This window comes from Dendrobates tinctorius, unplaced genomic scaffold, assembly GCF_039654945.1.
Source record: "Dendrobates tinctorius isolate UK_male_01 unplaced genomic scaffold, ASM3965494v1 ptg000254l, whole genome shotgun sequence".
Taxonomy (NCBI): Eukaryota; Metazoa; Chordata; class Amphibia; order Anura; family Dendrobatidae; genus Dendrobates; species Dendrobates tinctorius.
Window position 1 is genome coordinate 23,190,787 of NW_027361921.1, and position 14,214 is coordinate 23,205,000.

Here is a 14,214-nt window from a genome sequence, read left to right on the forward strand (position 1 = left end):
TCTTCACACTTGTCCAAGCTCGGCATACAGCCCCCATTACATCCTCCCACAGCTTCAGTGCCTGATATGGCCCCCACACACACCTCTCAGTGCTCATTAAAGAGAGATCAAACCACAATGGAGAAGAGGTGATAAGAAGGCAGCAAGGGAAAGACAACACAGGAGTCAGATAAAGAGACCAAGTGAGTGATCCAGGGTTATTATAGGTGAGGGGTCAGCTGACAGGGCAGGAATGTGACCACTGACTTCTCCAACACAAATTCCCTATATCGCTATATATAATAGAGATGTAGCAGACCAGAATTTGTCACATTTAGTTACAACTCTGCTACACCTAGACAGACCTCATTACTACAGCTGACATTGGAAATGTCACAAGATGAGCTCTGCTACATCTGAATAGCTCAGCTGTAGAAACATCGCTGCACCGCTCCGTTACTTACAGAACTATTTGCATTCCATCACCCCTCATCTTTGCAATGGTGTATGTGTTGTATGGGAATTCAGTTTTTGTGGGGTTTACCTCTCCTTTCCCCCAAGGTCCATAGCATTTTATATATTTCTGTCCACAATGACATATGGGAACTTGCTTTTTTGCAGGAGAAGCTGTACTTTTGAGTGACACCATTCATTTTAGCACATACTGTACTGAAAAATGGAAAAAAAAAATTCTGAGTGTGGTGAAAGAGAGTCAATTCTGACATTGTTTTTTGGGAATGGTTTTTCCGGCTTACATTGGGTGGTAAAAATGATTACAGCGATACCAAACAGGCCGGTTTTTTTTTATTTTACTAGTAAAAAAAAAAATGAAAAAACAAATCTTGTCACCATCCATAATGTTTTCATTTTTTGGGGCATATGAAGCAGTGTGAGCTTGATTCTTGTGAGTGGAGACATTTTTATTGATACTATTTTAGGATAGATATGACAATTTCATCACTTCTCACTGCATTTTTTGGAGTTTTGAATTCTATTCTGTGCACAGTGTTTACCAATCAGGTTGATCGATTTTATATTTTGATAGCTTGAACTTTTATGTATGTGGTAATACCAGATGTGTATTTTTTTTAACACTTTCTTGACATGACGTATATTTCCATCATCTGTCATGTCTCACGTCTTTGAGGAGGGCGCACCGAGTCTACATTTTTCCCTGCACATGTCACTGTCAGCGGCATTTAACACGCACAGGCGGGGGGGCACATCATTGCCCGCTCCCATCGATGTGCTTGTGATGTGATTGCGGGGCGCCGATGGGTTGTCATGACAGCCCGGGGTCTGCAGAGGACCCCCACACATGTCATAACAATCCTTCAGTGAACACCAGCCTATGGTCGGCACTGAAAGGAGATTGTTATTTTTCTCCTATACATAGCAGTGCTGAAGCCCTGCTATGTACAGCACAGGCGATCAAATGGTGGCAACTTCAAGTCCCCAAAGGGCACTATTAAATACAGTAAAAAGAAAACATTTTTTTTTTTTTTTTTAATATGAAAAAAATAAAATAAAGAAAAAGTAAAAAAAACACATTTGGTATCGCTGTGTTCAGAAATGTCCGCTCTATCAAAATAATAAGGAAATTAATCTGATCGATAAATGGCATGATGAAAAAATAAATAAAAATGCAAGAAGTACGGTGTTTTTCGACAGCAACATTGAAATAAAAAGCAATTACAGGCGATCAAAATATCCTATCTACCCCAAAATGGTATCAATAAAGTCAGCTCAGGGTGTAAAAAAATAAGCCCTCACCAGGCATGAGATAATGAAAAACAGATGCTACGGGTCTTGGAAAATGTACACAAAAGAAAAAAATTTTTTTTCTTACAAATTTCCCAAATTTCCCCCCCCCCCTTTAAAAAAAAAAACACTATAAATTTTTCATATCATGATGCCAGAACAGTTTTACCATATAATGAACGTGGTAAATAAAACATAAACCATAACTACCATTAGTAAATGGCAGAAAAAGAGGCAAAGAGCATGATCATAAAATTTCTTCAAAATTTATTATTTACTCAATACATAAAATAAACAAGGGAATATTGCCAAAATGCCATGATAATACACAGACCAGAAATCATATCAGAAAATATGACAGGAAAACACCATAAAACTCATGTAATCAAAAACTTATTGTCATGGCATTTTGTGCATATTCTCTTGTTTATTTTATGTATTGAGTAAATAATACATTTTGAAGAAATTTTATGATCATGCTTTTTGCCTCTTTTTCTGCCATTTACTAATGGCAGTTATGGATTATGAATAACTTTTGAGGTGGTATTTATACATCTTGGACATTTTTTTGATATGTGGTAAATAAAACACCTAAAAAAAATTGTACAATTACACTTTTCCGCAATTTCAATGCACTTTTTGTGCAAATTCAACAATTCTTTTGTCGTTTTCCAGAACACTATATGGTAAAATCAATGGTGTAATTCAAAAGTACAAGTCGTTACACAAAAAACAAGCCCTCATAAGGCTATATGGCCAGAAAAATAAAGGAGGTTAGACCTACCAGTAATATGGTTTCCAGGAGTCCATCCTGACAGCACCATGGAGGTTGTCCTTCCTTCCTTCCTTATAGGGACAGGAAATGCACAAGTGGTTAAAAGGTCCCCTCCCACACCCACACTCCATTGATTTTCCAAGTACCACACCAGGATGGATGCAATTCTGTTTATTGAGATTTTGTACAAGCATATCATTACAAATACAAATCTTAGGGAGGGAACTACCAGTGCTGTCAGGATGGACTCTTGGAAACAATATTACCGGTAGGTCTAATCTCATGTTTCCAGGACGTTCCTCCTGACAGCACCATGGAGAATTCCAAAGTAGGAATTCACTAGGGTGGCACTGCTGCCTGCAGCACCTTACGACTGAAGGCCATCTGGCCAGTCGTTAATGTATCCAATTTATAGTGTCTACAGAAAGTACTTAGCGTAGACCATGTGGCGGCTCTGCATATTTGTTTTACTGAGGCCCCGCCCTCTCTGCCCAAGACATTGCCATTGCCGTGGTGGAATGAGCTCTAAGCCCTTCCGGTATAGTTAATCCTTCGGCTTCGTAAGCCGAGGAGATGGTTGAAGATATCCACCTTGCTAAAGAATGCCTGGATGCCCTTTTACCTTTATTTTTACCCTCATATTGGACAAACAAGTTTGTGTCTTATCGCCACTCCTGAGTGGCTTCTAAGTAGCAGAGTGAAAGAATTTTTCTTTATCATTCTTTGGGTACGGACAAAATGAGGGCAGGACAATTTCCTTGTTTAAATTCTGGGGGGATACTACCTTAGGAAGGAATCCCGGGTTAAGTTTTAGGGTTATATGATCTTCAAATATTTGAATGTAGGGGTTCTGTACCAACAGGGTCTGGATCTCAACCAGCCTTTTGGCTGAGGTGATGGACACCAAAAAGACGGCTTTCAGTGTGAGTTTTGTTATATCTATTTCCGTTATTGGCTCGTATGGGGGTTTGCATAGAGCGTTAAGGACCAGATTTAAGTCCCACGGGGGGACTGCTTTTCTTATCGTGGGCCTTAATCTCTGGATGGCTTTTGCAAAACGCGCTACCCATGAGTGAGAGGCCAAGGGGGAATCAAAGAAAATACTCAAGGCCGATATTTGAACCTTTAGCATGCTTGGACTCAGTCCTTTATTAAATCCTGCCTGGAGGAAGTCAAGGAATTGGGGAATGTTTGGGTGGCATGGGTCTATCGGGATACTACCACATTCCGAGCAGAACTTCTTCCAAACCTTATTGTATATTGCGCACGTAACGGGTTTACGGCTGGCCTGGATCGTGGAGATCACCTGGTCTGAGAGGCCTCTAGACTTTAGGATCTCCCTCTCAGGATCCGAGCTGCCAACTGCAGGTTCTCTGGGATTGGATGTAGAACTGGTCCCTGGGAAAGCATATCTTCCACTGCTGGTAGATGGAGCGGTCCCTCCTGAGCCATCTTCTCCCAGAGAGGGAACCAACTTCATCTAGGCCAGAAAAGTACCACTAGCATTACCCATGATCCTTTCTCCTGGATCTTCCTGAGGAGTCTTGATATTATAGCGATGGGGGGAAAGGCGTATAGCAAGCCCCCTTCCCATCTCTGGGTGGTCTGCCGGATTGAGGGAGTAGAACCTCTGTAGTTTGGTATTCCTTCTTGATGCGAAGAGGACACACTGGAGGGTTCCCCATTGATGGCACAAGTGTATTAATATTTCTTCCTTCAGCTCCCACTCGGTGGCTTGGACTTCCAGTCTGCTCAAATAATTGGCTACGGTGTTTCTGGAGCCTTCTAGATGTACCGCTGATATGGAGCGAACATTGTTTTCTGCCCAAGAGAGATGTGGGCGTCCAGGCTCTGAAAAGTCCCGTGTCTTGGCCCCCCTGGTGGCGTAAAAACGATACCATGGTTATATTGTCTGACATTACTTTTATGTGTTGGTCCTGTAACCGTGACTGACTTCTTTTTAGTGTCTCCCACAAGGCGTGTAATTCCCTGTAGTTTGAGGATTGCGACCTGATGTTTTCTGACCATGTTCCCTGAAGGTATCTTCCTTCCAGATGGGCTCCCCATCCTTCTTTGCTGGCGTCTGTGACCATAGTCACGGATGGTGATAGGATCCATGGTAACCCTTGACTGATGTTCCTCCGACTGGTCCACCACTTCAGTGATTATTTTAGTGCTGGAGCTAGATGGATTTCTCCGTCCAGAGAGGTCTGTCTGTCCCGATTTCAAAAGGATTGCCTCCTGCAGCCCTCTTGTGTGGGCCTGACTCCACATTACGCATGGTATGCATGCTATCAGCGTACCCAGGACCCTCATTGCAGTTCTTATGGAGACTCGCTCTTTCAGCAGCTGATAAATCTTGTTGCTGACGGATTCTGTCTTTTCTTCAGGTAATAACGAAATTCTTTACCTTGAGTCCAAGATGACTCCCAGGAAGTTTTTCCTGATCCCTGGACACAGGTCTGACTTCTCCTTGATCAGGATCCAACCCAGGTTATGGAGTGTGGAGATCACCAGGTTGAGTTGCTTTTTTAAACTCGGAAGCTGAGCGGGATATCAAGAGGAAATTGTCCAGGTATGGAACGATGATCACACCTCTTTGTCTTAAATGTGCCATGATCTCGGCGACCAGCTTCGTAAAGACCAGAGTTGCTTAGGATAGACCAAAAGGAAGAGCCTGAAACTGAAAATGGTACTACGTGTCTTTTTTTTAGTGCAAACCGAAGGAACTTCTGAGAATGAGAGTGAATGGGAACATGATAGTATGCACTTTTTAGGTCTATTGTGCACATTACGGCGTCTCGGTCAATGAGGGGAATGGTGGTTTTTAGGGACTCCATTCTGAATCTTTTGTACAGGATCCACCGATTTAGTGGTTTTAAATTTATAATAGTACGACTTTCTCCTGAAGGTTTTTTTTTTTTTTTTTTTTTTTACCGTAAAAAGGGTTGAATAATGCCCCTGACCCTTCCCTGTTTGAGGGACCACCACATTTGATCTTAACAGATCTGTTGCATCTGCCCATATAGGGTCTATGATGGCTTTGGACCAGGGATTTGTGACCATGAATAGTGCTGGGGTTGTTTTTCGGTGAACTCGAGGGTATAACCCTGGGAAACCGTATTTAGGATCCACTGATTCTAAGAGATGAGCCCCCATGCGTCTGAAAACTGTCTGAGGCGACCCCCTATAGGTCTGGCATCATTCTGTCCTGCTCCTGGAACTTGGTCCGGAGCGAGATAGAGAGGCTCGGTTCTTCCCCCCTTTTGGGTTTTCCCAGCGAAATGATCTCTCTTTCCCCCTATATTCCTGGCTCTGTGAAGGGCGGGATCTCTGAAAAGTATCTTTTAATTTTTTCCTCGGGAATCCCTTTTTTATTGACAGTGCCATTCTCCAGAATTTTATCTAAGACTGGCCCAAATACCTTCACACTTGAGAAGGGTATGGCACATGATTTGTTTTTTGACTGGTAGTCACCCAACCAGGTCTTCATCCATATGGCTCTACGAGCCGCATTGGATAGAGAATTATTTCTGGCCGCAAACCATACCGACTGAGCTGAAGCGTCAGCTAGGAAACCGGTTGTGAGTTTCAGTAGGGGAAGACCCTCTAAGATATCCCCCCGGAGGGGGGGGGTTTCCCCTTAACTGGTGTTCTAGTTGGTCGATCCACAGGTGCATGGATCTGGTGACCGATCATGCCCTCTTTAGGAGCCCGTCAGCCTTCCTGTCCATGGGCTCCTTGAGACTAGAGGAACCCTCAAAGGGGATTGAAGTCTTCCTTGATACTCTGGCTACCGGAGAGTGAATCTTAGGAACCTTGTCCCAAGTGCTAAGGTCCTCAGGATTAAATGGTAGACGGAGCCTGAAATCTCGAGGAATGACGAGCCCTTTTTTTGGCGTCTTCACATTCCTCCAAAATCAATGTACGGATCTGGTCGTTAACTGGGAAAACCTGCCGAATCTGAGCTCTTAAGCCCCCAAACATTTCTTCCTGGATGGACTGAGCTCTTGGGGTTTCCTCAATCTGCATTGTGCTTTTTATGGCACTTAATAGTTCGTCCGTGTTTTCTGAGGAAAAGAGTTCTTTTCCACACCTCAGGAGGCTCCGAGGTGATCTCGCCCTCCTCCTCCTCCGAGTCCGAACTTAGTGACTGGACTTCCTCCTTTGATGATTGTTCAGGCTCCCATCTTGGTCTCTTAAGACGGGTCTGATGGGATGAATGGGCAAGTAGGAGTCCTGAGACGGAGGCCTGAACCTCCTCTCTGACTATTGTGCGCATCTTGGAAAAGAGAGGAGCCTGTTCGTCTTTTATGACTTTGATGGTGCATCCCTCACATAGGTGTTTTGCCCACGACTCTGGTAGCCTGCTAGAGCAGATGGGGCACTTTTTGGATTTGCCCAAGGATTTGCCCGATTTCTTAGATGTTGATGCCATAGGAGTCGGTGCAGTGTCCCCCTAATGTGAAAGCAAAGGAAAGTTTTTAATAAACTCCTGTCTTTCTGTGTTCTGACAGGTCATACCCCCCAAAAAACACACTTCCAGACATTGGTGGTTCAGGGAGTTCACTGGACCTCGCAGCGTCCTCCATTACTGGCGCTCAGTACTCAGTCGGGTGATTTAGGTCAGCTTATGTGTGTCCTACCTTCCCTTGAGTGGGTCGTCTAGTCCTCACACTTCGCGGGATGTCGGCTCCTGCCGCGTCTGACGTCACCATCCAGCGTGTTCTCCACTTCCGGTTCCAATGCGTTCCACGCTGGAACGCAACCAGAAGTCATCATTGGTGGCACCTGGAAGTGATGCGGCGGCGGGAGCCTTCGCTGGGGTGACGCGACAGCCAGCGATGGGAGTCGTGAGCCCCCGCTGGGGGGGAAGCAGCTCCAAGACCCGGAGCATGCTCCACGGGAACGTGCCGAGAAACCCCCCCTTAGAGGGGTGTCGGCCCCGAACCTCTTTACAGGGGGAAGGCAGAGTTTGGACCCTTGATCCCCCTTAGCCCGCAAGGTAAACGCTGGAAACTGCATGCTCTGCTAACTTTCCCATGGTGTCTCTCGTGCCTGTCCTTACAGGGACAGGAAAATCACTGGAGTGTGGGTGTGGGAGGGGACCTTGTAACCTCTCATGCATTTCCTGTCCCTATAAGGAAGGAAGAACAACCTCCATGGTGCTGTCAGGAGAGACGTTCCTGGAAAAAAAAAGTTTTCGCTTTTGGAAGGGAGGAAAAAATGAAAATGGAAAAGTCACCTGAGAGTGAAGAGGTTAATATCCTTTTTAATGGGGTAACTTTTTATTTTTTACTTTTCACTGAATTTATTAACGCCCTTAGAGGATTTGAACCTGCAACCATCTAATTGCTTGTACTATATACTGCTGTACTTCTGTACTGCTGTGTATAGTAATAATCACAGACTGCTTTGAAGCCTGGTCACAGGTTAGGTTTCAATGGAGTTCCAGGATGGCAGGCAGAGAGTGCGTCACCAGACTCTCGGCTATCATAGCACCCCATAATCATGTTGCGGGGGCGCAGATGGATGCAAAGAACGATGCGTTCCCATGCTGATGCGCTATTAAAGGAGTTGTCCGCTTTAAAGCTACAAGTCTGCAGTGACTCTGATTTTGGTGCTGGCACCGGGAGTGGTGATCATGTGACTGTATGTCACGTGCATATTCCCGATCACAATCCGACTACATGGGCACAGCTTCTTCCAGGCAAGTGTACAGAGCGAGGGTGCAGCTATCTAGTCAGAATGTGACCGGCAGTGTGAAAATCACTTACTCATACTCACATGATCCTGGCACCAGATAATCCTCGCAATGTGCACTGTGAGGCTTCACAAGTCACTATGTAGCTGTAGATCAGACAGTCCCTTTAATACACCCACTGATAGCGGTGTTCTCCATTTTTCAGCGCCATGTAGCTGCGTTACTAGAGACTCAACAAGACTCCATACACTCACATTGACTCCCAGTTTACACACCAATCCCCGTCATCGAGCAGATCTGATTTCAGGTCACATGGGACAGAAGAAAATCGGAGCGGCATAGGAGACTAGAAAAGACAGCCATCAGTGAGTGTTCCCTTACACCCAATTACCTACAGAACTAAAGGAAAAAATGGAGACTTTTCAGGGCTGCTGCTAGTAAGAAGCCCAGCTTTTTTTTTTTTACATACACAGCTCTATTATATCCAACAAGCTGTGCCTGCTCCATTAGACAACCAAAGCTCTGCTGCATCTGTAGTAAATGAAATACGAGCATGGTTTCCATCCAGCCCCCTCACCTCATCAATGATACATAGAAGAGGACTACATGTGGTAGTCTACATATATATACGGTGGACACATTTCTTAAACGTGTATATAAATGCATCAGTCTATATTACTAACTATTAATCACTGGACACAACATGGGCCCAATTCATTACAACTGGCAATGACTATTAGCACTATAGATGTGAGGAGGAGTGACCAGGGCTGCACTGGATAAGAATGACAGAGGCCAATGCTGGCTCAGATACTACAATAACAGCCAATGAATGTGCAGTGGGCGGACAGAGGGCAGATAACAGCCAAAGACTGTAGTGGCTGGCCAGTGTGAGAGGCAGATACTAACAGCCAATGAGTGTGCAGGGGGCAGACAGAGGGCAGATAACAGCCAATGAGTGTAGTGGGCAGCCAGAGGGAGGCGCAGATACTAACAGCCAATGAGTGTAGTGGGCAGCCAGAGGGAGGGGCAGATACTAACAGCCAATGAGTGTAGTGGGCGGCCAGAGAGAGGGGCAGATACTAACAGCCAATGAGTGTGCAGTGGGCAGGGCTGGTGCAGACACTAAGGGTCAATGAGTGTGCAGTGGGCGGGAGAGGGTGAGGCTGGATGGTGATGATGGGGGCAGGTCTAACTCTGCCTGCGAGCTTAGGAAAAAAAAAAGCCCAGTAAGCTGCCTGGTCTGGTAGAGGAGCAAGTGACCAAACTGGGTACAGGGAATGAAGTGGAATTCAAGAGAAGTCAAAGGCAGAAATTAAAAATGTATTGGGTGATGTATATAACAATACAACACTGCAGAGATTAGCTAAAAAAAAAATTAGATTTCGGGGTTGGACAACTTCTTTAATAACCCCAAAGCAATGCTAAGAGCATGCTCGGGTGTTATCAGAGCATCGTAAGGGCTCGAATAATATGTTCGAGTCCCCGCGGCTACATGATTCGCAGCTGTTAGACAGCCTCAACACATGCAGGGATTGTCTGATTGCCTAAGCCGGATATGTCCTGAATGCCAGGTGCAAGCGGCACATTTAATAATAATAATCTTTATTTTTATATAGCGCTAACATATTCTGCAGCGCTTTACAGTTTGCACACATTTTCATCACTGTCCCCGATGGGGCTCACAATCTGAATTCCCTATCAGTATGTCTTTGGAGTGTGGGAGGAAACCGGAGGAAACCCACGCAAACACGGGGAGAACATACAAACTCCTTGCAGATGTTGTCCTTGGTGGGTTTCGAACCCAGGACCCCAGCGCTGCAAGGCTGCAGTGCTAACCACTGAGCCACCGTGCTGCCCACATTTACTGCACATACTGCGCTCCTGCCGTCACCTAGAAGCTTTGTGGAAAGGGGTACTGGACATTATACTGAGTTGATTTACCCCCCCCCCTCCCATTTGTATGTACAGTATATTAGGATACGTATAAGATTTAAGTATTGATGACCATGGCAAAGTTGCAGTGGCTCAAATGCTGTATATGGTGGGAATGGTGGAGAACAGTTCCGGTGCCAACGATCCCAGAATTCATAAACAACAAATATTTGCTGAATCTGCAAAGGGACATTTACTGAAAGATAAACACAAAAACAAATTTCAGAAGCGGAGATCCCTCTGGATTGACAAAGCGGGCATGGATTCAAGAACATAGTTAACATACTGCCTGTGGTTACAGTAGGAAAAAGGGAAAATAATTGTATACGTGTTTCAGCGCTGGAAATGTGATCTATGGAACAGAGATCAAAGATGAGCGAGTGGAGGGCCAGGAAGAGCGGAACATGTCTGACGGAGCGGAGAGTGCAGGGAACTACCTCGATAGGTTTGGTACAGAGTTGCCTTACTACCTCCAATTGTATGTCTGTTCCATATCTATACTGGATTGAGCTGGGGCACAGATGGTTCTTTTTTCTATGTTTGCATTTGTTCTGTTTGTATTGATTTATGTTACAAAATAAAAAAGACCCGATTACAATAAAAGATACTGCAAGGCGCCTGAGGACACAGCTGCCACTTGCATGGGCCCCTTTCCCAGCTGGTGGAGAGGATTTCACTGATAGGATTCCTTCTTATACTGTAGTTTGAGCGTTACAGATGCTGTGGACAGAGTATAACAGGGCCATGAAGAAGACACCAACCACTTGTGATAATTGTCCCTGGACTCCTTTAGTGATTAGTTACAAGCCCCCTCTCCCTGATGCTAAGTACCAACTCACATGACCGTGTGCTAGAGAGGAGAGAAATGACAATAGGAATACCTTCACAGCTGCTGGCAGTGTCCATTTCCACTGTATTTGGAGCACCAGTAAAAATGTGGTCCGTTATTTCTGGGGGGCTAGGAATCTGCAGATGTGTAGAGCCGGTGGAACTTTGAGACAAGGTGGTCATGAATCGATCCTCTGAAATAAGTGATAAAAAAGGCTTGATTAGCTATAAAGAACGATGGTAGTAGTCAATGTTCAATATACCCTTTACAACTTGCAGGGCAGGTGAAGCAGATGTCCTCTCAATGATATGCACCAGCACAGGGGTCCTTGGTAGCCATGACATGGGGGCTCCCTGTCACTGACAACTTTCTCCCATTACTGGACATGGAGAGAAAAGTCAACTAACATATCCTGCTGCAAGTAATAAAGTGTACATTTCTCAAAAACAAAACAGCAGACAGACATGAAGTCAGCTGGCATGACGCTCCTTTTTGTGTACAGAGCGCAGCATAAATTGTGCAAACAGATTCCCTTTACGAGTTAATAAGCCAACTGTCAATGTGCCACTACACAATGAAGCCAAAAACACCCACTTCTACCTAGATTCCAAGAATCAGACGCCCCGGCTGCAGGGGGCTTCTTTTCATGAAGGCTATTACTCATAATTGTCTTTTCATGTCTCAGTGATACAACTTCGACCTTCCACTTTACAGGGACAAAAGCAAAAACTAAGCAAGACAATAACAACAGCAAGTACAGTCTGAAATCCATCGAACATATCACATGGTGTCACCCAGAAACGAGAAGAAAGGCCTTCATGACAGAAGCTTAACTTTCAACAAAAGCCTGCCAAGTCAGACACCGATCTGGCCATGTTCTCACAGAGAAGAAGCGTTAGAATCTTCTTACATCAGGTGTATCGATACCCCAAGGAGAATACCATGATTTTAGTAACACACAATGTCGTGATTATGCTGCAGCACCAACCAATAATGGCAGCAGATTAGAGGTGCCTCGCGACATGTAACGCTAAAGCTCGTTCACCTCCCGAGCTCATAAATCTGAAATAGATGAACAAAGCAACAGTTTTTTATATAAGTACTCCAGACACATTCATCCCCTAAACCTAACTACACACGTCTGGGATGCAGCTGTATTCAAATACTTATTGATCACTGGATTCCTGGATTACAAAGCCATTCCGCTCCTCTTCTGGGTCACATGGCCGCTCCTTTCCTTTGCCGGCTCACTCAGGGACTGCTATATGCAGTGTGCTGCTCCCATCAATGAAAGAGCATGGGGACAGAATGAGGCTCCATAGACCAATTGTGAGAGCAACATCCAGTCCACATAAACCAGTGTGATAAATAGAGTCTGAATTAAAGTCATGTGACTGAGAAGAGGAACGGCGCAGCGCTGGAAACTGGGACGGCGGCGATCAGGAAATATTTAAATACACCAACAATACATTACAGACACGTTTAGAAAAGTTTAGGTGATATTTCAGAGTACATATTAAGATAAGAGACCTCCATATACATTAGATGGTGGGCAAGTTCCAGGGAAATCTAATTTTTATTCATTACTAGCTAAAGAGCCCGGCGCTGCCTAGGCATAGTAACTAACTACGGTTACTTATAGCAAATTATAATGAATATATATATATATATATATATCTCTGAGTGTATAGCCCTGCCCATGCCGCATAGCCACATTCACTATAATATCCCACATCATCCAGTCAGCCAGAGCCACCGGACAACTACCCCTAATATCCCACGTCATCCCGTCAAAGCCACCGGACTACAACCCCTAATATCCCACATCATCCCGTCAGCCATAGTCACCGGACAAATACCAATAATATCCCACATCATCCCATCACAGCCGCCAGACTGCTACCCTTAACATCCTACATCATCCTGTCAGCCGGAGTCACCGAACTACTACCCCTAATATCCCACATCATCCCGTCAGCCAGAGCCACTGGACTACACCCCCTAGTATCCCACATCATCCTGTCAGCCTGGGGTCAGAACCAGAGCGCTGAGTGGATTTGCCCTGACTTCCATACCAATGATCCTTTTAATAGAAGCCTGGGGTGAGAATCAGAACGCTGAGGGATTTTCCCTAACTTCCATACCAGAGATCCCTTTAAGAGAGGCCTGGGGTCAGTACCAAAGCGCAGAGTGGATTTGCCCTCACTTCCATACCAGGGATCCCTTTAAGAGGCCCTGGGGACAGAACCACAGCGCTGAGTGGAACGGTCCTAACTTTCATACCGGAGATCCCTTTAAGAGAGGCCTGGGGTCAAAACCAAAGCGCTGGATGGATTTACCCTGAGTTCCATACCAATGGTCCCTTTAAGAGAGGCCTGAGGTCAGAATCAGAGTGTTGAGGGATTTGCCCTAACTTCCATACCGGAGATCCCTTTAAGAGAGGCCTGGGGTCAGGACCAAAGTGCAGAGTGGATTTGCCCTCACTTCCGTACTGGGGATCCCTTTAAGAGGGGCCGAGGGTCAGAACCAGAGTGCTTAGTGGAATTGCCCTAATTTCCATACCAATGATCCCTTTAAGAGAGGCCTGGGGTCAAAACCAAAGTGCTGGATGGATTTGCCCTGACTTCCATACCAAAGATCCCTTTAATAGAAGCCTGGGATCAGAATCAGAGCGCTGAGGGATTTGCCCTAACTTCCATACCGCAGATCCCTTTAAGAGGGAAGATGTGCCTATGGGATGGAGGATGTGTGAGGGGGATATGGGCACGGGAGGGGCGGGGGATTCATTTCTGTCATGTGCTCTGCTCCTTTCTGGGGGGCAGACAATGGCTGGGAGCTTATGTTCCCGGGGATGCTAGATTTCTCCCACCCAGTCAGTGTCTGCTGAGGTGTTTTCTGGAGTGGGAAAACGGTTGCTCATAGCAACCAATCACAGCTCAGCTTCTTTTAAACAGCTCTGGTGAAATGAAAGATACTTAGTGATTGGTTGCAAGGAAAACTGTTGCTCATAGCAACCAATCACAGCTCAGCTTCTTTTAAACAGCTCTGGTGAAATGAAAGATGCTTAGTGATTGGTTGCAAGGAAAATTGTTGCTCATAGCAACCAATCACAGCTCAGCTTCTTTTAAACAGCGCTGGGGAAATTAAAGATGCTTCGTGATTGGTTGGTGATACACACACATTCAATTTTATATATATAGATGTTCTCCTATTACACCTCTGAGCCTTGCT

The 14,214-nt window shown here is 45.2% G+C and overlaps 1 protein-coding gene across 3 annotated transcripts in view; it reads right to left on the minus strand.

The window, feature by feature from the left end:
• Nucleotides 1-14,214, minus strand: part of PIKFYVE (phosphoinositide kinase, FYVE-type zinc finger containing) — a 603,254-nt gene that overhangs the window by 213,183 nt on the left and 375,857 nt on the right. For all 3 annotated transcript variants that reach the window (XM_073558214.1, XM_073558213.1, XM_073558215.1), the window contains one exon: nucleotides 11,036-11,176. In XM_073558214.1, coding sequence (XP_073414315.1) covers nucleotides 11,036-11,176 — 141 coding nt within the window. The remainder of the gene's footprint in view (nucleotides 1-11,035; nucleotides 11,177-14,214) is intronic.